Here is a 22,969-nt window from a genome sequence, read left to right on the forward strand (position 1 = left end):
ATGCTCACTGAAGAACAAATGGCCACAGCCAAGGTACTCAGAGTACAGCGCTCTCTCCCAGACCTGCCCACACCTGGCTCATTTGTCTCTGTGGCTTCCGCCTTCAGAAAACCCTCCTTCGACTTCCCTGGTGGCACAGTGGTTAAGAATCCACCTGCCAATGCAGGGGACACGGGTTCGAGCCCTGGTCCAGGAAGATCCCACATGCCGCGAGCAACTAAGCCCTTGCGCCACAACTACTGAGCCTGCGCTCTAGAGCCCACATGCCACAACTACTGAGCCCGTGCGCCTAGAGCCTGTACTCTGCAACGAGAAGCCACCGCAGTGAGAAGCCTGTGCACGGCAACCAAGAGTGGCCCCCCGCTCGCCGCAACTAGAGAAAGCCCACGCGCAGCAACGAAGACCCAATGCAGCCAAAAATAAATTAATTAATTTAAAAAAAAAGAAAACCCTCCTTTTCCAAAGGCCTTTCCCACTCTTCAAGCGCTGCCTCCTCCATGGAGCCTCGGGCATGACTCTAGCCCCGGTTAATTTATGATCCATACCGCCCAATTTAGTATTTGATTAAGTTCCCTTTTCATGAGACGTCCTTTCTCCTTAATGACGTGGTTGGGGGCAGAGACAACATCATTTATTTCTTTTGTACATCCTTCCAGTAACAAGGACCCTATTTGCTGAACCAAACCTTGCGACACATGATCTGAAAAATAAGAAAGGCCACCTGGAAGCTAACTGTCCTGGCAGATCTGGGACAAGTGTCAACCTCAGTGGCCTGGGTGGGCGTGCACCGGGAGCTCCTGCAGGGCCGCGCAGTCTCCGGGGCAGCTACAGCGCCTAGCGAAGAATGAGAGTGAGTAAATGAATGAATGTGAAAGAGTGAATGAAAGATATCTTCGGGGGGCGCGCCTCTGGCCGGTTGCTCAAGGTGACAGCCTCTGGGGGCCTGGGCTTCAGCGGGGGTTCGGCTGCCCGGCGGGCCGGCGCGGGTGCACAGGAGCCCCAGTCCCGCGCCCAACTCCCCCCGCCCCGCGGTGGTACGCGCCACTCCGCACTCCCTGAGCCGGCGGACCTGAGCTGTCTTGAATGGAAGGCACCGAGGCCGGAAGTGGAAGGGCCCACTCGGGAGGACAAGGAGGGGGGCACGAGCGCGCCGCGTCTTCATTGAGGAACCGAATCTGTGAACATGGAATTCCATGTGCGTCTTATGTAAAGAGAGCGACGGGCGCAGCACCCAATGGACGCGCGGCGTTTGCAGGCCCGGCCCCCCTGGTATGCAGATGAGGCGACACCCCGGCCAATGGCGGGCGCCGGGGGCGGGCGCGGCGAGCGGTCACGTTTTCCACTATGTGACAGCGGCTAGTCCCCGGCGGCGGCGGAGGCGGGCGGCCCTGCGGGATCAGTTCAGCTTTTTCGGCTGCGGCGGCGGGGTCGGCGGGCGACTAGCAGACGGGCTGGCGGACAGGCGAGGACGCGGCTCCGGTGAGTACGCGGCGCGGCGGGAAGGGCGAGCCAGCCTGGGCGCCGACCGGCGTCCGGCCGCCCGGCTCGCTGGTTACGTAACCGCCTCCAGGCCGGCCCCGGCCCCGGGGCTGGCGGTCTGGGGTCTCGGCGGGCGGGCTGCGGGAGGCGGCAGAGGATCCTCTAGCCCACGGAGGCACAATCCGAGGGTTTCCTGGGCGCTTTTACTCCTCGTCTTGAAACCAGCCTCCTCGTCTTGAAACCGGCCTGGGGTGGGGACTGTTATTCCCATTTTGCAGATCAAGAAACTGAGGTCCAGAGTGGTTAAGCCCATGTCTGAGGTCACAGAGCTACTGAGTGGCTATATGTCGGACTGTCCTTCTCTAGACGGTTTTCTTTTATGAACCCTCCTCTTCTCCCTCCCTGACCCCCTCCCTCCCCCCCACCCCCGTGGGAGAAGGCTGAGAACGGCCAAGGCAACTGAGAGTCAGTGCGACAGTCCCTGGGAACATGGAGGGACCCTTGGGGAGCCAGCTTCCTGCTCTGAGGCCACAGAGTCAAGTCTCTGGCTGGGGAAAGGCTACTGCTGGGCACTAGTCTAGGAGCCCTACCTGGACAGCCCATGGGTCCCCTTGAGTGGGTGAGTAGAGAGACAAGACAGTTCCAGGGCCAAGCCAGGCCTGAGCACCTGATGTTCATCCCCTTTGTCCACCCTGGACCTCTCTGTATTTATTCTCTCTCCCCAGGTTGGGTGGAAGAAGGGGGAGGGTTGTACTTTGTGATGTAGCAATCATATTAACCTTCTGGGGGGTACTTTGGCTGCCAAGTCCTGGACAGGAGCCAGGGGGTGGGTAGTGGCCTGCTTATCCCTCCAGGAAGGCCAGGATAAGGGATGACAACTCGGTTACCAGGGTTTCTGATATATAGAAGAAACCAGTTTGGAAAGCTGATTCATACTCACAGAAAAAAGGAGCCAGAAGGTACCCTGGAAATCACCCAGGGTAACCCCTTAGCTTGACAGATGAGGAAACTGAGGCCCAGATGCCTGCTGGGCACACATCATGGCAGGGCCAGGCCCAGGCTCAGGGTGCCTGCAGTGTCTTTCCATTGTCCTGAAGGTCTTGGTCTGGGTCAGGATGAGCTTCAGAAGTTCTGTTGGGTGCTGCTGAATCTTGAATGAGCTGGAGTTTAGGGAGAGGGGCCTCAGGCCCCCCAAACGTTAAGAACCCTAGCACCATGGCAGAAGCCCCTCCATGAATACCTCTCCCCTCCCACGTCCAGTGCAGCAAGGCCACTGGCCTTCTCTCTACCTGCAAAGGGGAGATGTCCATCCCCTGTCCCCAGCTGGGGTTTCTGGTCCTGGGCTGGTTTGGCTGAGGAGGGAACAGGACTCTACCTGAAGGCTTTCACTGGAAATTGAGCTTTTAAATACAAGGCTAATCACTTTTTATAAGGCGTCTGAGTAAAATGAGGAAAGGGGCTCCTTTTTCTTAAGTGGAAGCTACGTGATATGCCAACAGGGATGGTACCGTGGGTGTTCGCAGTTATCTTGTCACTGTCATCTTCGTGTGATTCACTGGTACAGAACCAGCACAGCCCTGGCTTTCTGTGGAGGCTGGGGCGCTGGTGAGGAGGGGGTGGCCTGTCACCAGCCAGCGGGCTGCTGCTGGCTGACTCAGCTCCACCCTGGGGCTGGTCTGTACAGCGGGGCTCAGGGTAGGCAATCTTTGAGGTCTGTTTCCATCCCTAGCTTTTTGGATTCCTGTTACTCCACAGGTGATTTCCTTAGGCACCTACACAGGAGACACAAGTTTCTGACTCTGGGGCACATAATGTTACCCTGTGAGGCTTAGAAGGAAACAGGAAAAATTCCTCTCATTTGTACTATTTTTCAATCACACTTAACTTTCAGAAAAATGCTGGTGGGTACGCCTCTGTTTTTAAATGATGATGTAACCTGACGGGGCTTCAGCAAATCACAGGCTCTGGCAGGTCCCTGAGTCTCTGGCGGGACCTCTCAGCATGCAGTCCAAAGAGAGAGTGACGCTGAAAACTACCATATTCGGCAAAACTAACTAGAAACACATAACCTGGCATCTCTGCAGACGCTCTGCACCCCTGCCCAGTGACAAGCTGGCTCACCTGCCAACTCACAGAGAACCAGAAAGTCTGGACAGGGCTTCTGATGGGCCTGCCCGGAAGCTTTTCTGTGAAGCCCTCCTTTCAGCTCTGTGCTCTTCGTAGGCACCTCTAACAAGTTTGTCACTGTATTTCCAAGTCTAGAGCAAATCAGAAGCAGTAAGTGAGCGTCCCAGCAGTGCAGGTCAGGGTGAGGCCAAGGCCACTGTGTTATCAGAGGTGGGCAGTTCTGAAGGTGGTGGGGCTCCGGGCTGAGTGCTGGACCCTCCCCAGGCCCCGAAGGCTTTGAGAATCCTAGCACTCTCCCTGGGGTGACAGAAGAATCAGAACAGCTGGGCTATTCCCAGGCCCCCGACGCTGAAGCCAGGAAGCTGACGCCTTTGCATTATTGTTGTTTTAAATTTTGTGCTTCTCCGTATGTGAGCTTTTAAAGGCCGAGCTGAGAGTGTTTGAAGGGGTCTTAGTGAGGCGGAGACAAGCCTCTCCCCAGCCATCTTCCCTTCCATATTTGGACAGCTGCAGTCACATTTTCCTCGGTTACCAACCGTTTCCATGGAGAGTGCGGGTGTTTATTCAGCAGGACAAACATTTTCTCCAGATTACAGCAGGCTGGCCTCAGGGAATTGGCTCCTACCAGGGAGTAGCAACCGTGTTATAATATTTGGGGTTGTAAAATACCGAGGTTTGCAGAAACAAAGTACAGGCTGTGAGATCCCTGTTACATAAAGTTCGGAAACAGGCAGAATGAACCAGGCTGTGAGAATTCAGGCTCACGGGGCCCTGGAGTGGGAGGGGGAGGGGTGGGGGGACCACCTGGGGCCCCTGGGGGCTGGCAGCATTCTGCCTCCGGGGCTGGGGGCTCAGTTTGTGGACATGGAGCAAGGCCTTACAATCTCAAGTATCTTATCTTCCATTTCAAATCATTGATCGTCTTAAGTGATTGAACCTACACCGCTTTCCGCTTTCCACAGAGAAATGCACGTTCCCCCTTAGACTCAGGGGTACTGAGTGCAGGGAGCCTTTACCAGTCCTGGCAGTGGCAGTGGAAGATGGCCCTGGGGCCCAGGCTGTGTTTTTGTTCTCCATTTTTTTTTTTTTTTTTTTTTTTTTTTTACTATTTATTATGGAAACTATGAGTACATGTGCAAGTAGAGAGGACAGGGTAATGAACCCATAAGCCAGCTTGGGTCTTGGCCTTTCTCCTTCTGTATCCCTGCCCATTTCCTTCCCATCCCGAATACTGTGAAGCCATCCCAGATGAAGATCTCATCGTGGACGGCACTTTCTAAGTGTTCCTCTGTCCAGTCAGGGCAGCCATCGCTGCTGCAGGTGTGGTCAGGGGCCCGGAGTCAGGGGTGCGAGCTCAGCTCCTTTCCTCTGGTCTGACCGTTTTCCAGGGCAGAACCCATGTGTGGACGACTGAGAAGCAGCCGCGATGGGCCTCTAGCATTAGGCGCTCGAGCTCATGCCCAGCAGCACACCCAGCTTCCCCGCAGCCCCTTTGCAGCAGGGCTGTCCTTTCCTTCGCGGGGCCCCTGGGCTCACGAGGACACCCCACTGCCCTGGTGGAAACACAGGTTTCCCGGGGCTTCCTTGGGGCCCTGGCAGTGCTGGCGCGAGCGGATGCTCAGTGGACGTTGGTGGAAGGCAGGAGGCAAAGTCTGCTTTGACGGGCACGTTGGTTTTGCCGACTTGGCAAAATGCGGTTGGTCAGTTAGAGCTGTCAGTGCTGAGTGACGTGTTTTTCTGGAATAATGAAGCTCAGATGGTTTGGTTTGTTGTTTCCCATTTCTGCCATGCTTGCCCTACCCTCTTAGCAAAAAGATTTACCTTCCACCGAAGGTCATCTTGTGACCCCTGCTCGATGAATCCTACTCAGACAGGCTCCCAGGGGTGGGACTGGTGAAAACCAGAAGGCCCTCCAGGGAGCTGAGCGGCAAGCCTGGGCGAGCGTGGAAGCAAAGTGCGTGATGCACCCACCAAGGGTCGTCCGCATCGCCTGGGGCGGCCAGAAACAGCGCTCGTGACAATGAAATATCAACTTTTTTTTTTTTAATTTGCTTTTTGTTACGCTGTCTCTTTTCCTCTAGTGATTGGCAGTGATAGTAAAAGCCAGCCTTTGCTGGACACTTACTGCATTCCAGATACCGCACTGCTGTCCTTTAACCCTCCGAGCAACCAGTAGGAGGCAGGTGCTGCTGTAGCTCCATCTCACAGATCAGGAAGTGAGGCACCAGGACGTGTAGGAACTTGCCCAAGGTAACGGCCAGGAAGTGGAGGAACCCGCCAAAGGCCCTGCTGTCCAGAGTCTGCTCATTAGTCCTCTGCAGCTGCCCTGTCACCTTCATAACTTACCCAGCAGAGGACCGGTGCTGCTGCTTGTCTGGGGAGGGCTGTGGGATGGGACAGGTGGTGTCCAGGGAGTGGAGGGGACAGAGTGAATGTCCTCTGCACCCTGGGTGGCCCAGAGCCCCCTTAGAGGTGTCCTGGCTTCCACCTTGCCTCTACCCTGTGGCCCTGCTAACACGTGAGTCATACCTTGTTGCACAGGACTCTACAGCAGTTCCCACCTCACTCAGAAAAAGCCAGGGCCCTGGCTCTGCCCTACGAGGTGCCACATGACCTGGCTCTGACCTCACGTCAGCTCCTACCTTCTGCCTTGCCCTTTCTGCTCCAGACTCGTCCATTGTCCTCAGACCCATCTGCCTCAGGACCTTTGCATGTGCTGTCCTCCTGCCTAGAATACTCTTCTTCCAGCACCCTCCTGGCCCGTTCTGTCACTCTCTTCAGTCTGTCTTAGATTGGGTTCTCTTAAAAGCAGAGTGCAGGCCAAGGCTTAAAGGCTAGTGCTTCCGGCAATCAGAGAAGAAAAAGAAATAAAAGGAGTACAAATTGGAAAAGAAGAAGTAAAACTGTCACTGTTTGCAGATGACATGATACTATACATAGAGAATCCTAAAGATGTCACCAGAAAACTACTAGAGCTAATCAATGAATTTGGTAACGTTGCAGTATACAAAATTAACGCACAGAAACCTCTTGCATTCCTATACACTAATGATGAAAAATCTGAAGGAGAAATTAGGGAAACACTCCCATTTACTATTGCAACAAAAAGGATAAAATACCTAGGAATAAACCTACCTAGGGAGACAAAAGACCTGTATGCAGAAAACTATAAGACTGTTGAAAGAAATTAAAGATGATACCAACAGATGGAGAGATATACCATGTTCTTGGATTGGAAGAATCAATATTGTGAAAATGACCATACTACCCAAAGCAATCTACAGACTCAATGCAATCCCTATCAAATTACCAATGGCATTTTTTTACAGAACTAGAACAAAAAAATCTTAAAATTTGTATGGAGACACAAGAGACCCCGAATTGCCAAAGCAGTCTTGAGGAAAAAAAAAGGAGCTGGAGGAATTAGACTCCCTGACTTCAGACTATACTACAAAGCTACAGTAATCAAGACAATATGGTACTGGCACAAAAACAGAAATATAGATCAATGGAACAGGATAGAAAGCCCAGAGATAAACGCATGCACCTATGGTCAACTAATCTATGACAGAGGAGGCAAGGATGTACAATGGAGAAAAGACAGCCTCTTCAATAAGTGGTGCTGGGAAAACTGGACAGTTACATGTAAAAGAATGAAATTAGAACATGCCCTAACACCATACACAAAAATAAACTCAAAATGGATTAGAGACCTAAATGTAAGACTGGACACTATAAAACTCTTAGAGGAAAACATAGGCAGAACACTCTTTGACATAAATCACAGCAAGATCTTTTTCATCCACCTCCTAGAGTAATGGAAATAAAAACAAAAATAAACAAATGGGACCTATTGAAACGTAAAAGCTTTTACAAAGCAAAGGAAACTACAAACAAGATGAAAAGACAACCCTCAGAATGGGAAAAAATATTTGCAAATGAATCAACGGACAAAGGATTAATGTCCAAAATATATAAACAGCTCATGCAACTAAATATTAAACAAACAACCCAATCCAAAAATGGGCAGAAGAACTAAATAGACATTTCTCCAAAGAAGATATACAGGTAGCCAAGAAGCACATGAAAAGCTGCTCAACATCACTAATTATTAGAGAAATGCAAAGCAAAACTACAATGAGGTATCACCTCACACCAGTTAGAATGGGCATCATCAGAAAATCTACAAACAACAAATGCTGGAGAGGGTGTGGAGAGAAGGGAACCCTCTTGCACTGTTGGTGGAAATGTAAATTGACACAGCCACTATGGAGAACAGTATGGAGGTTCCTTAAAAAACTAAAAATAGAATTACCATACAACCCAGCAATCCCACTACTGGGCATATACCCAGAGAAAACCATAATTCAAAAAGACACATGCACCCCAACGTTCATTGCAGCTCTATTTACAATAGCCAGGTCATGGAAGCAACCTAAATGCCCATTGACAGACGAATGGATAAAAAAGATGTGGTACATATATACAATGGAATATTATTACTCAGCCATAAAAAGGAACGAAATTGGGTCATTTGTAGAGAAGTGGATGAATCTAGAGACTCATACAGAGTGAAGTAAGAAAGAGAAAAACAAATATCGCGTATTAACTCATATATGTGGAACCTAGAAAAATGGTACAGATGAACCGGTTTGCAGGGCAGAAATTGAGACACAGATGTAGAGAACAAACGTATGGACACCAAGGGGGGAAAGCAGTGGGGGGTCGTGGTGGTGTGATGAATTGGGGGATTGGGATTGACATATATACACTAACATGTATAAAATGGATAACTAATAAGGACCTGCTGTATAAAAATAAAATAAAATAAAATTCAAAAAAACCCACAAAAAAACGCTAGTGCCCCCCTGGGAGGTGCAATCCCAGGACAGCTGGAGTGAGGGAGGGGGGAGTGCAGAAGAGAAGGCTGTGACACACGCACGCACATGCACACACACGCACACACCGGCACACATGCGCTGACACCTTGCTTCACAGACACTCAGCTGGCTGCTCAGCCCCTTGGGGCCTCATCCAAAAAACTATCAAAAAAAAAGGAAGGAAGGACACAAAGAAAAGCTCCAGGACAGTCTATTCAAGGGAGGGGTGGAGAGGGATGGGTGCTGTGGTCCGAGCTCACCCAGGGAGTACACTTTCCCTGGGTTCCGGCTGCCTCACTGGGCCCTTCGGCGGCAGCGGGGGAGGCAGAGCGCACCCCCGTGGTGTGGCACTTCATCCAAGGTCACAGGCGTGCGGCAGAGCCAGAGTCTCCTGAGGGCTTCAGGTGTGGAGCCAGGAGGGCCGCGTGAGTGTGTGCCTAGTGGTGGCCGGGGGGGAGTGAGGGGCTGCAGGCCGTGGGGAGAGGGGGGCCAAGGGGCTCTGAATCACTACCACATGGGGGTGCAAGGCCAGACATCACTTACCCATGGGCCTTACCTGGCCACCCTTCCCAATTCACGCCGCTGCTCCCACACGCGTCCTGGACTCCAGCTCTGCGTCTTTCTCTTAGCGCTTACCCGTAATCTGCTCTACGCGTCGCTCCCTCTTGATGGTCTGTTTTCCCCACTAGAATGTAAGCTCCGTGCGGGCAGGAAAGATGGCTGTCCCGTTCGCTGCCAGCACGGTGGCCCTCGGTGCTGTGCACAGAGAGCAAGTTGACCAGCAGAAGCAGCCCTGGAGCAGTGCGGGCGCACGCCGAGCCCTGCGAAGTGCTGCCTGTCATGTTTACTGTCGCTCCCGCTGTTCTGTGACTTGTCCGTTTATGCCCCAGAGTCTTCCCACATCAGTGTGTCTGGTCTCCGTTTTTTTGATGGAGTACATAGTATTCCACAGTGCAGATGTCCCAGAGTTTATGCCTTCACACCACGTGCCAGGCCCTGGTGTACAGCCGTCAGCAAAAGCGCCCACGCGTCAGTGTGCAGTCGGGCAGCGTCGGTACCACGGGAGAGAAAGCAGAGAAGGGGATGCAGGGCTGGCAGGGCCGGGGAGAAGGCAGGGCTGTTTGTGCAGGACGGTCATCTGCCGGAAAAGTGCTGCGGGCACCAGGGAGCAGCAAATGCAAGGTCCCCGAGGTCGGAGCACAGTGCCTGGGCCAAGGGGGTGGCTGCGCGGGAGATCCCAGGATGCAGCTGGAGGCCTCGCTGAGCTGTTGACCCCTGTGCAGAGCAGGGCTGAGCTCTGTGCCCAGGGGAGAGAGGAGCTCACTTGCCCCGTGTGGACCGCAGTGGGGTCAGGTGAGGCAGGGGGCCCAGTTTGGAAGTTGCCCTGGACAGGATGCGGGTAGACTCCTTGCTGGTGGTTCTTTCCAGGTTTTTCTTCCTCCAGACCCCGTGCTCACATGTCTCTGTGCATGGACGAGCATTCCCACGGAGCAGCTTCCTAGGAGTGGGGAGGGGGAGGGGCTGGGGTGTAAGCATTGCTAGACGCACCCAGAGACCCCCCAGGAAGACTTCGTTAGTCCAACACAGTGCACAGGAGTCCTCCTCCTGGCCAGCCCAGGATGCTGTCGGTCCTGTTAGATTTTGGAAACCTCGTGCTTTGCGTTTTCCTCGTGTCTAAAGGTTGGGCATCCTTCCAGGTTTATAGCTCTTACCTGGTGTTTCTCTTTGTGGGAACAGTCTGTTCTTAGTCTTTGGTCTCTCTCTTCCCAGATGTTAGCACCTTTCATTCTTTCATCGAATTAGCTAGAACTTCCCTGAAATGTTGAAGACCGAGCAGTAGACTTGCTTGTTTTGTTCCTGACTTTCACTGCAAAGAGCTGGCGTTTGAGGTTCTCTGTGATTCGGGACCAATAAACAGCTTCCGTCTAAAGCCACAGCAAGATCCTCTGAGGCTTCCTGCCTGTGGCCGTGACTGTCTCCTCTCAGAGTGTAGAGACTTTATCTTCTGAAAATTTAACATTACAGCAGCTATGTCCAAGACTAGCGTGACTTAGCATCCTTCGCAGGTAACCTGTTTTTCCTGTTGGGATGTGGGTAGAATTTTCTTTTTTCTTGAAAGCATCATTTTCATCAGGACATGGATGGGCTTTGACACTCCTCACATAATTCTGCCTGGTCCTCAGGGAGTCCCGCAGCTGCAGATCTGCCTCCAGGATGGTTTCCTTCACGTGTATCTTTCACTGTAGTTTCTGTTTCATTGCTATGGTGTCTTTTTCAGAAAGAGATGTTATCTGCAGGTAACAATGTGCCTCTAATATCAGCCCTTTCCCTGGGCGTGTTTAAAAGATTTCTCACTCTCACCCTCCCTGTCGCTGAGTCTGAACTTTAGCTTTCTAATTGTCTGTTGTAATGTGACATTTCCACTTCAGTCTGCAGCTTTAGCTCATCCTTCATTACGTGTTTCATCGAATCTGTCGTTTCTTGATTTTTGCTTATGGTACAGAGTTGGTGCTGTCCTAAATTTGCTTGTTTCCTCGTGCCGTGGAGGTTGTGTGCATCTTGTCTTCATCGCACTTCTTTTCAGAAGCTGCATGTTGGCTCTTTTCTGTTTATCTGGTTCATGAACAAGACAGGGTCTGATCGGACCTGCTGTTTTCCAAAGCGTAATGTGGTTGGATTCTGCGCGGGTCCCCATCTTTGGCGGATGGGGGAGCCTGAATCCGGCACTGTCTCCTGCTGTGTGTGGCCTTGGGCAGCTCACCGGCCTGTTTGCCCACCCCTAGAAGGGAATGCTGGTGCGCCGTGGATGGTGATCACGAGGGTTACGTGAGCCAGCCCGTGTCACATCCTCAGCACAGTTTCCACAGAGGCCTCCCTGCGGCCTCTGGTCCAGGTGCCTGAGCGCAGGAAAGCTGCAGGGGCACATTCTGCTTTCTGGGGACCCCCCTCGGTGAAGGCGCCGCTGCCTGGGGCCTCCAGATCTTCCCCCGCTGCTCGGTGACCGAGGCTGGCCTTTGGGGACTGTGTCAGTGTGTCCCTTTGCCTTCCGGCTTCCTGACCTCCGAGCTCAGGAGGTTGATGCCCCCCACGGGCCGCAGGTTGTCTGGGCACCTCTGGTTTCAGTAGCCCTCCTCTTCCTGCCCCTCCAGGCCCAGAGAAGGTAACAGCTCCCTCCCCCTAACCGGTTGCCCCCGAGCTGCACATCATTTGTAGTTTCCTTAACCCTGACCACGCCCTTTCGTGCCGGGCCTTCCTCGACCTCCCCGCTGGTGTGCATGAGTGCCTGCTTCCTCCCGGGACCTCGCAGGGGGGCACCATCCCAGGTCCTACTTTTACCCTGTGACCTCTAAGTCTCCCGTCCTTAGGCTTCTGGTCAACCCCTCCTGCCCTGGCTACTCACTGTCTTTACTCATCCCCGCCTGTGACCGGTCAGTCTCTCATTTCAGCCCCACTCCATCCACCTACCCACAAAGCACCAAAGCTAAACTTGCTGTCCAAACGCAAGCGAAGTTATAGGAGTCTCTGCTTCCAGTGCTCCAGCGGCTCCCCGTCAATCCCAGATAACTCCACGCCGGCCTTGTACTGGTCCCTCCACCTCCCCACCCCGCTCACACACACCTTAGCGCTCGGCTGGATCCCCCCGGTGCCCAGACCCCCTGCTGCTGTAAGGGCCCCCGCCGCTCTGCCCTCCTCACGCAGTGATGCCTGCTCCCCGAAGCCACATTTCTTCCTGGTCCGCAGCCAGGTTCCAGGCTCTGCCCCTGCCCGCAGCCTGGTTCCAGGGCCTCCTATAACTTGTGATGGCCAAGATTTCTGAACCCCGCTGCCCCCGCACATCGCCTGGGGAGGCCGTCAGCAACTTGGTGTCTGGGGCTGCAGCCACCTGATTCATGCGCCTTCGCAATTCATGGCAGGTGGGAGCCCTGTGGATACGAGCGCAGAAGACCCATGATTGACCGCACCTCCTGCCGGCTCCTCCAGCGAAACGTGGAGAAAGATTCCCACGGGACGCTTCACCTGATGGCTGCACGACCCCCTGCCCCCTGAACCTGATGACCTTCTCTCGTTTGCCAGCATCACTCAGGAGCCGGCATGAACGGATGCGCTGACTACACCCCCAGCCCCAGTGACCCTTCCAAGGAGCCTGTGGAGCCCTGGCCCGGCCAAGCCCCCCTCCAGGAGGACGTGGACATGAGCGATGGAACAAGCGGGAATGAAACCAATGAGAACGGCTCGATGGGGCAGGACTCACGGGGCAGCAACTGTGACGACAGCGGCCGGGAGCTGGGGATGCTGGTGGGGCCGCCCGGCACCTGCCAGGGGTGGGTGTGTCTGAGGCCCCCAAGGCGAGACCGGGCATTTGTTTTCTCAGTGTCTCATTCCGTGCTATTGCGATTGCTTTTGCAGTCTTTAAATCTTGATGACCAAGTTTTTTAAGACTTCTGAAAATCTTATTGACTCAGAATAACTAAAATTTGCTAGGGTCTGTCCTTCCTTATGACGGTGATTTTGGGTGTCAGACCGCCAGTAGCTAGACACGTAGCACGGTGACCAGATCTTGGGAGACGGAAGAGTCAGGGAACCCCTCGAGCAGCTGCTGAACCGACACCCCGTGGTTTATAGAAAACGAACTTCTCCTCTAGTCTTGGGTTTATATCCCCCAGTACTTAGCTTCTCCGGTGTCCAGAGGTTTCTTGTTCTTTTTCTCTTAAGCTCATATTTTTTCCTAATTGACTTACTGTGGTGTAATCCAGCCCGTCATCGCTGGGTGGTTGGGGGGAGAAGTGGGTGGACACACTCTTCTGAGTTTGGCCTTTATTTTTTGTTCTTTTAGTCCAGGTGCATTTAGCGTGATGATGGTGAAGTCTCAACACCACCCGTCCACAAGTGGCTGCAGGTAAGACCAATTAGAACTCCCTCAATTTAGAGCCTTTAGAGAGATGGAAAGATTTGTCATGAGATAAGGTTTTGGGGGTGGTGCAACTTTTTTCAGGCTTCTGCTAGAATCTGTTAGTCTGAGCAGCTGTCCGCCTTGTGAGCCCAGCCACGCCCTTTCAGACGACCGTCCCCACAGGCCGCTCACAGCCCCTGATGTTGCCCTAGACCTGTAGCTGCTCAGCTCTCACTAAGCAGACCTTGTCTGCATCTTAGACATGTATCTGGAACACTCACTTTTTTTTACGTGTTTGTAACAAACGTGTCCTTAATTTCATATTGACAGACGCTTTTACATCCCCACTGGAGCAAAATCCCGATCTCTGTCCTGGGCATATGGGGCCTTTGCCATCACCACCCCAGAGGCCCGACCCCATCACTCTTTCGGTACCCTCTGTCTAAACAGGCCCATCTCCCTCAGCAAGTGCCCCCTGCCCCTCCTCCTACCCCTTCCACGTCCTTGAGTTTGAAGATCCTCCTTATAAACCCCCTTTCCTCTCCAAGGCCTTCACACGTCATTTATGTCCTCGCCCCAGGACGCCACTGTGCTGCCCTCTGGGGTCTCTGTCGCTGTCTCCCTCTCTGTCTGAGATGGGGGGGGGGGCAGAGCTCAGCAGTGGGGCCTGCTGGCCGGGCTGTGGGTGGACCAGCAGGGGGGAGGGCACCCTCCAGCATTCACCTGGGTCAGAACACTGGTTCTCCTGGGCAGTTCCTCTCCCCGTGAGAGACACGAGGCGATGTCTGCATACATTCGTGGTTGTCACAGCTGCTGGGGGCTGCTGCATCCTGCTTGCCCACCCAGGACCACGTGGACCGCAGTGTCCTCGCGCCCTGGTGGAGAAACTGGACCAGAGGCACGTTTCTTCCGAAAAGGGCACTTAGGGTACTGACGTCTTTCTTTAACTCCGTAGCAGCGAGCAGTCCACCAAAGTGGACACCCAAAAAGAGCTGATCAAAACGCTGAAGGAGCTGAAGGTCCACCTCCCTGCGGACAAGAGGGCCAAGGGGAAGGCCAGCACCTTGTTGACCCTCAAGTACGCCCTGAGGAGCGTGAAGCAGGTGAAAGGTATGTCCGCCTCACGTGTTTGTTCCAACCTGTAGAAGTCGGTTTCACGTCTCCCCAAATTAGAGCTTCAGTTGTGTTGATTTTCTAAAATTCAGTCCTGAAGTAGCAGGAGGAAGTTGGGGAAGTCTGATGAAATCTCAGCTGGTTGGAAATCTCAGTTCATTGGAAGTTTTCTGTTGTACTTTTAGAGGAAAAAAAAGCAGGTAGAAAACCAGCTGATAAAAGAAACCCATTTACAACATGAAGCTTTCGTGCCCAGGGCTGGGGTCAGGTCACATTCAGGAATGTCCAGCACCTTCCAGGCTCTGGCTGGAGAGTTGTGACGTGTGTGTACGCTGGCGACGTGAATAGCCCCCAGCATTTAGCTGAGGGCTTGCCCCTCCTTTAAAAAATAATGTGAGGGGGCGCTTCCCTGGTGGCGCAGTGGTTGAGAGTCTGCCTGCCGACGCGGGGGACACGGGTTCGTGCCCCGGTCCGGGAAGATCCCACATGCCACGGAGCGGCTGGGCCCGTGAGCCATGGCCGCTGAGCCTGCGCGTCTGGAGCCTGTGCTCCGCAACGGGAGAGGGCACAGCAGTGAGAGGCCCGCGTACCGCAAAAAAAAACAAAACAAAACAAAACAAAATAACGTGAGGGGGAAGAAAAGGAAACAAACAGCAACAAAAAAAGGAGAAGATACAAGGAGGGTATTGCCTGATCTTATGCTTAAAGGACAGTATTTTCGAGCTGCTCCAGATTCAAGACCTTGGGCAGTTCATTTCTCATTTTTCTAAAAATATGTGAATTTCCATCGTGGTGGTCTTTGCACCAGGAAGGCGGCCAGGCGGGACCAGGCGCCCCCTTTCCATCACAGGCACACAGTGACAGGACCCACGTGATCCAAGTCCTGCTTACCTCTGGGGGTACGTTCGGGTTTTACTGTTGGGTGGAAGAACTCGTAAGAGCTTTCAGAGCCGGTCAGTGGAATCGACTGAGGCTTTTACCTGAGATGTGTGTGCAGAACTCTTCACAGATGCAGTGCAGGAATCCACCGACAAACACTGCAGATTCCAAAGGACTTGTGTCATCAAGCCGCTTTACGTTGCAATAAATTCCAGATCCCTGCCGTAACTTCCAATAGCGTGCAGTCTTCCTTCAGTTGCTCCTGTGGCTGGCCCTTCCACTGAGCTGGGGCCCCTTCCCTGGGTCTCAGGTAAACACAGGTGCTTCTGTCTCCGGGGCAGGTAAGGAACGCACCACCGTGGAGGGAGCGCCGGCATCTCCAGTGCACTGTCCTGCCAACAGCCCATCCCCGGAGACCAGGCCCAGGACACCCACGCCAGGGGTCACCTCAGCACAGTTTAGCTGTTGAAGTCGGGCATCCTGGGTTCCACTCGCCTGAGGGCTCCCCTCTGGGTGGAGATAGCTTTGTCACCCTGTACGGGGTGTCCCGGGATGCGCGGTCCTCATCTTCAGTTCTGTTCTGAACAGTTCATTCTGAAAACAGGGTTGTTTCTCACGCCCGGTGTTTCTAAGAGTTGATTCTGTCCGGATGGGGGCGTCTGACCCCCGAGGGGGCAGATGCAGGGGCTGCCACGGCTGTCCTGCGCGGAAACATTGATGCTGTGTCGCGGTTACAGGCCTTTGGGGAAAGTGAGGCTTAGGTAGAACCGTGTGGTCGTGTTACTGAAAAGAATGTGTCTTTATCGTTTTAAAAATTTCTGTAATCAAAGGCCTTCTAATTTTTCAGGGAAAAGAATCCCGGATTTCTGTTTGTCTAGCCTTCACATTTCTCTGTGTTCTGTGCCCAGTTCCTCATGAGAAAGGTAGAGCCCCAGCCATGAGTTAGGGCCGCCCTCAGCCCTCCCCTTGGTCTCGCCTACAGCCAATGAGGAGTACTACCAGCTGCTGATGTCCAGTGAGGACCACCCCTGCAGCGCCCATGTACCCTCCTACACGGTGGAGGAAATCGAGAGCATCACCTCCGAGTTCATTGTGAAGAACATGGTAAGTGTCCTAACGAGCGAAGTCTTCACCCAGGAGACCCAGCTCAGGTGGCTGAGGTCTTCACCCAGGAGGCTCAGCTCAGGTGGCCGAGGTCTTCACCCAGGGGAGCTGGCTGAACCTCCGTTTCATAGCAGCAGGTTTGGGAGTTTCGGGAAATGAGTTCCTTCCTTAAAAGAAAAAGTAAGTCAGGGATTCCAAAGTGGTGGCCGTCTTGCCGACTTGTGCTGTTCTCTGAGGCTGTCCTCTTGCGCTGACTGCACCCCACACCCCGAGTGTGTGTGAGTGAGCCCCCCTTGACTGAGGGCGGGGGTGGGGGGAAGGGACACACTAGGTGACTGTCAGTTCACCTGCGGGGCGGACGCTTCGTGAGTCTCCACAAGCTCATGCATTTTTAAGCAACCCGTAAAGGTGAGGCCTCCCTGGAGGTCTGGGGAAGGGGAGGGAGTTACCCCCAGTTCTCAATTAATGAGAGGAAACCAGAGAGCAGGTGGGGACCCAGAGGTGTGGAATCGCAGCAGTGATGGCCTGCAGAATGGGACTCCCTGGCCCTTCCTGTCTCTTTCCTCCCGTGCCCTCCCTGCAGCTTAACCCCCAGGGAGCCCCACCCCGAGCTCAGAGGGCCAGCCAGTGTAGGGAGAGCCCGTGGTGGGCCAGGGGGCCTGAGGCCTCCAGCCCCCGAGGCAGCCCTGAGCCCCGGGAGAGAGAGGAAGAGGCCCCCTTCCCCCTCCCGAATCACCCAGGCTGGACGCCAGGGAGCTCCGTGCCCAGAAGACGGAGCAGGTGACAGCTGCAGGGAATCAGCACAGCTGGGGTTCCTTTTGGCGGTGGAGCCCTGATGTGTTTTTTCAGATAATATCCCCCTGGGACCCCAATATATGTAAGAGGGGAGGCAGAGTTATCCTCGTCAGGGCTGAGGAGAGGGGCCCAAGGCTTCCCCGGACCCTTCACACGTCCTGCTCCCTTCCCGTCTGTCGGCCCCAATTCTCTGCCCTCGGGGAAGGGTGACCTGTCCAGTCCCCTCCAGCCCGGCCTCACCAGAGTCGTGTTCTCCATTCTAGGACATGTTTGCTGCGGCTGTGTCCCTGGTGACCGGGAAAATCCTGTACATCTCTGACCAAGTGGTCTCCATCTTCCACTGTAAGCGGGGCACCTTCCACGACACCAAGTTCGTGGAGTTCCTGGCGCCCCACGACGTGGGCGTGTTCCACAGCCGCACCACGCCGTGCAAGCTGCCGCCCTGGAGTGTCCGCCATCGAGCAGGTGAGGGCCCCGCGGCCGGGCTGCCTTGTCCTTCTCCACAGGCAGCATGGGGAGGGGCTGGGCGGGGCCGCCCCCGACATGGGGCTGCTGCCCACCTCCCCTCCGCTGGAGGCCTGCAGTAGGCCCCCGTGGAGGGGCCTGAGGCTGCCCTGTCTGTCCAGGTGCAAGATTAAAGGTGGTTTGCTCAGAATACATTTAGAGAGAGAAAAAAGTCTTTTCATAAATTTCAGAAAGGGAAAACTGCTTCAGAAGATTTTAAGACATGTCAGGCATTTTAGAAAGGAAGTTGATCGGAGCTGGAGTCTGGACATGAGGCTGCAGGGTCGGGGGAAGGACGGAGGTACATCTGGAAGGCTCCCTGCAGGTGGTGCAACGATGTCAGCATAGCGGGGGGCTCTTCACCTCCGCCAGAGGCCGCACCATCCTCCCGGGCTCAGACCCCGGCCTTCCAGGCGCTTCAGGCTCCAGTCTGCGCCCAGGTGGCTGCTTCCTCGGACCTCGGGTCCCCCACCCGCCCCCATGTTCCTGGCCACAGGGCTCTCACGGTCAAGTGTCGTGTGTCCTTGTCCTCCTGCAACATGGTTGGGGAGACATTGCGTCTGGAAGGCACGGAAGCTCTCTCGTGACCAGCACGGGCCTTCACATGAGTGGGTACAGGAGGGGACCAGTTGACCAGACAAGTCTCAGCAGAAACACGGCACGGGGTCCTGGCAGAAGGTACTGGAGAGGAGGGGGTCCCCACCAGCTCAGGCCTTTCAGTGACCGGGTGGCCGACAGCGTAAGTCCTGCAGTGTCTGTCCACCTGCACCTTGACTGTCATTAGCCCCTCATTGGGCTCTGATTGCTCAGAGCTGAGACGGACCCAAAGAGGAGAAGCCAAGAGAGACGAGCAGGAAACGGACGGGGCCGGGAGTCCCCCCAGAACAGCTGGGCCTCAGTTGGGATCTTAACCAAGAGCCAGCCCTGACCGCACCACCCAAAGCTGACTCCCATCTCGTCCTTGGCTCCTGGGTCAGCATCTCTGCTCACGTCGAAACGCCTCTCAGCCCACTGTCACCAGCTCCTGGATCTTGGGTCCCTCCACGCCATGGTGCTCCCCGGCAGCCGGCAGCGGGGCCGTCACTGTCACAGCCACCTTTCAGCAGCTGTTCCTCCCTGAGAACAGACAACCCGGGGCTAGAAGTGCAGTAAGCTTTAGGGTTGGCTCATTAAAGGAGGAGACACTCGCTTTGCATTTCAGAGGTAGAGCTGTCTGCTTTCTCCCAAAGTCCCAGCCCAAGGGCTGTGCGGTCAGATCACTAAAGTTTGTGGTGCACGTTACTAGGACCTGTCAATGCTGGGTCACTGCGTGGAGGGAGGGAGGCAGCTCTGCGTGTGGATTCACAGCACGAACAGGCCGGCGCCATCTCCCCAGGATGCTTGCCATTGAATTTTTGTCTGAATAGAAAAGAAGGACCAGGTGACTTCTTGAAGGCCTTTCCAGGCCGGAAATTTTATATCATTTTCCCCAACCAGCAATCATCTACTTTTCCTCATTTCTTTTGAGTAGAGGAAGCTTTACCTGAAAGACCAGAGTCTAAGATTTCTTTTTCTGAAATGCGTTTATTGTGGAAACACCATTCCGTCATCTCTGATGAGGTCACCCAGTCGAACTCATGTTTTTACTAGACATTTTAAAATTTAAAGTAAGTTAATATTTAGGAAAAGGATTGATGTAAGCTGTGAAATGCCCTGAGTTGCTTCTATTAGAATTAAATATCCCCCAAAATATGTAGGTTGAAATGTCCAGGGCTTTATATGCAAAAATTCTGCACGTCAGTCAGTACGTCTTCCACAGTTAAATTGGTCGTTAGTTAGTGTGTTTGTAGCAGCGCTTCTAGCACGGCATAATTTGGTGAGTGCACGCTCGTGAAATAGATTTCTCCTTAGTCAGAACTGTGGTACAAGGTCTCTAACCTAAGGGCTCTGCTCAGCGCCAGGTAAATGTGCATCACACCTTGACTCTCGATCCTCCTGCTTCTGCCTGGTCTGTGGGGAGTAAAAGCACTGTCCCTGGTCAGTGGTGTAACTGGGCGAGTGACTGGGGCCTTTTCTTTTAGACTCTTTTGCTCAAGAATGCGTGGAGGAGAAATCTTTCTTTTGCCGCGTCAGGTAAGCCCAGGTTTTCCTGAATTTCACTGCACAGACGTTTCATCATGAGGGCCTCTCGTAAAGGCGGAGGAGGTGCAGGGATGCCCTCCGCATGCTGCCAGCCGAGGCCACAAGCCTGCCCAGGCCCTGTTCTTTGGGGCTGCGGTGCTGCAGGAGTATCCCTGCCACATAGCAGGAGTGTTCCTGAAAAGTCCGCGTGAAAACACGTTTCCATAAGCGGAGTTATTTGTTTTGTTTGGGGAGGGGGGGCACCACTCGGCTTGTGGGATCTTAAGTTCCCTGACTCGGGATTGAATCCAGTCTCCGGCAGTGAAAGCGCCGAGACCTAGCCACTGGACCACCAGGGAATTCCCGAGCCGTGTTTTAAATGTGCACAAGGTACTAAGACAGCCTGGTCAACGATGGAGCGGTTTGCCTGCTCCTTGGGGGGAGTGTCGGCCTGGGGAGCCCGGACTTGCTGTCTGTGACCCAGGAAACTGGCCGGCAGCCCCCACCTGGGAAGGCATGAACCCCATGGTCTGCGAGGACCCCGGAAGCATATGTGGCCTTTGGTTCGAGTGTACCTTTTTTCAGGGAGAGCCCCATAGCTTTCCCAGCAGGTTTTTGGCCCCAAATCGAGTGACCAGTTGAGCATCCAGCTGCGGTATCAGGAGTGACCCTGGCCAGACACTGGCACCCTCAGAAGCTGGGGCTGGGACCCCACTGTTGGAGCAGCATGCTCTCCCCAATTAAAATGCAAACTACTCCAGAGAAGGACCCCTGATGCTCCCATGGCTCAGGCCGGTGACTCTCCAATTGACCCCTCACTGTCACCGGACGTCTGAGGGTGAGGACGGAGGAGCAGGGTTGGGGGTTCCAGACCCTCGGGCGGGACAGAGGTACAGACCACAGACCGAGGGAGCACGTCCGGCTTGGCCTGGGTCCCCAAGTGAGGGGCCTGGCTCTGCTCTGCAGGCGTCCGTGCAGTAAATAAAAGGATTGCTGAGACATAACAGCTGTCGCTGGGGGAGAGGTAACCAGCAATAAAGGATGACTCCTTCGGTCGTAATCCCAAACCTCTCATCGTGCCCTCCTCTGCAGTGTCGGCAAAAACCACGAGAGCGAAATCCGCTACCACCCGTTCCGCATGACGCCCTACCTGGCCCAGGTGCGCGACCAGCAGGGTACCGAGAGCCAGCTGTGCTGCGTGCTGCTGGCAGAAAGGGTGCACTCGGGCTACGAAGGTAACAGCTGGCCCAGGCCGCTCCCTCACTTCCTCCCGTGGTTCAGATACATGAGTGTGAGGTGGGCTCCCGGCCCCTGCCTCTCCCCAGCCTCGGGCAGAGCCTCCATCTCCCTCAAGACTTGGCACCCACCTTTGTCACCTGGCCCTCCCTGTAGTCCCATCCACACCACCTCCCCTTGTCAGCTAAAGGCTCCGGGCCCTGGCATCTCTCACCTGGGTCCAGCCCATCGCTGAGGGCCTCTAAGGTGTGGAACCCCGAAGCAGCCGCCGCCTAAGAAGTAAGTGCTGGGCATTCCTCCCTGCTCACCTTGGTCCGTCCCACCTCCTGCGGGATGTCCCACCCTCCGGTACGGCTTCTGCGGACCAGCTGTGGAGCCTCCAGAGCCCAGCGTTCCCCTGACCCCCAGTCTGTGTCCTGCTGTTTCCTCCCCTAGGGCTCCTCCCCTCCACCTCTGCCTGTAGAAACCCAGTCGTCACAGCAGGCTTACCTCACCAGGTGTCCTTTTCTGGACCTGCTGGCTCCTCAGGCCACCCCCTCCCAAAGGACCCAAGGCGCTTTGCCACGCTGCTTGTATCCTCCCAGCAGCCCCTTCTCATAGGCTTTCTCGTGGCGCGGCCTCGCGCTGGCCACAAGACCTGGCCAGGAACCTAGGTCCTCGCCATGGCAACTCAGCAAGTCACGAGATTTCAAAATTCTCTGGAAGCAGGGCCATCTGAGAGTCCTGAACCACAGGGGTCCAGTTTAGTCCAGGTTTAATTGTATTTATAATTGTCTCTCAGTGGTTAATGATGTCTTTTTTAAAAAGGCATTTCTTAAAAGTGATAGAAATGTTTTAGGTATATGAGTTCCTTTCAGATGTTTGCTGGATTCCCACATATAGAACATTCTCTCCTAAATATTCAGTAAATGTTTAGAGGGGTTACTCAGATCTCAGCACGTTATTCCCCAAAATGATCAGAGTCTCCTTCAAGAATGAAAAGTTTTGGAATGTTGAATGTTTTGCCCATGAATTTGGTCGTTGAGGAAAATTCTGCATATGTGACTTCCTTTATGAAAATGACTCTTATCACCTCTGCCCACCTTAGAAACTGTGAAGTCCCAATACAGTGACGTTTGCTGAGAATTTTGAATCCAAATACTTTACTCCTTTAAAAAATATAATTTGTTCAGTTCACTCTCGTTGGATCTTAAACATCATGAAGACGGCCTTGCAGCAGGATTTTGCTGAAAGAAGCCTAAACCTCACCACGTGGTTCTGCTAACATGGCAATTCCTAGCTTTCTAGACTAAAACTGGTCCACTAAGAAGTTGAGAAGCCTGGCTGGTGGTCACCAAGCGTAGGGTCTGTTCTTCACCCTTCAGGACGTGCTCTGTTATTCAGAGTCCACTGTTAATTTTTTCTCTAGCTCCCTATCATTCTGAATCTATCAACACATGGTGTTTTCCAGTAGTTGTAGTATGACTACATAAAGTACGTATGGCTTAGAATCAGAAATCCGTGCAAAATTCTTTTCTTTCAGCCCCTAGAATCCCTCCTGAAAAGAGAATTTTTACGACCACACATTCGCCAAATTGTTTGTTCCAGGACGTGGACGAAAGGTAAGCGATGCAGCGCCGTCCCCCTGCCAGCGCTCGCCCCTCCCGCGGTCCTGGCCTTGAAGTCAGTATCGCATCCTTTATGTCAGCCGGTCGCCCCCTCTCCCCAGATATTTTGTGTTTCAGCATTATCGTGGTGGTTACTTAATAACTAAATAAAGCTCAATCAATTTTCATGTTTTTGACGCTGAAGCTGTTCAGCTAAAGCTAAGGCTGCGTGTTGCGTGTAGTCATCAACTGAAACGTTTAATTATACATAGACA

General features: G+C 53.8%; 1 protein-coding gene across 6 annotated transcripts in view; it reads left to right on the plus strand.

Annotated features, from left to right (window-relative positions):
* The first annotated feature begins 1,337 nt into the window (after window positions 1-1,337).
* The window catches only part of PER2 (period circadian regulator 2), a 40,508-nt gene continuing 18,876 nt past the window's right edge, over window positions 1,338-22,969 (plus strand). For 2 of the 6 annotated variants that reach the window (XR_003793951.1, XM_029225339.1), the window contains exons 1-9: window positions 1,371-1,479; window positions 12,561-12,808; window positions 13,321-13,383; window positions 14,333-14,487; window positions 16,352-16,473; window positions 17,532-17,733; window positions 19,833-19,884; window positions 20,965-21,107; window positions 22,631-22,709. Coding sequence is in view for 5 of the 6 variants with exons in the window: in XM_029225339.1 (XP_029081172.1) it covers window positions 12,579-12,808; window positions 13,321-13,383; window positions 14,333-14,487; window positions 16,352-16,473; window positions 17,532-17,733; window positions 19,833-19,884; window positions 20,965-21,107; window positions 22,631-22,709 (1,046 nt within the window). In the remaining variant the exon portion in view is untranslated. Of the gene's footprint in view, window positions 1,480-12,400; window positions 12,813-13,320; window positions 13,384-14,332; window positions 14,488-16,351; window positions 16,474-17,531; window positions 17,734-19,832; window positions 19,885-20,964; window positions 21,108-22,630; window positions 22,710-22,969 lie in introns of all 6 variants that reach the window. The other 4 variants (XM_029225343.1, XM_029225340.1, XM_029225342.1 and 1 more) reach the window with 4 other exon arrangements.

The sequence above is a fragment of the Monodon monoceros genome, unplaced genomic scaffold, assembly GCF_005190385.1.
Source record: "Monodon monoceros isolate NGI ecotype Baffin Bay Population unplaced genomic scaffold, NGI_Narwhal_1 Super_Scaffold_16, whole genome shotgun sequence".
Classification (NCBI taxonomy): Eukaryota; Metazoa; Chordata; class Mammalia; order Artiodactyla; family Monodontidae; genus Monodon; species Monodon monoceros.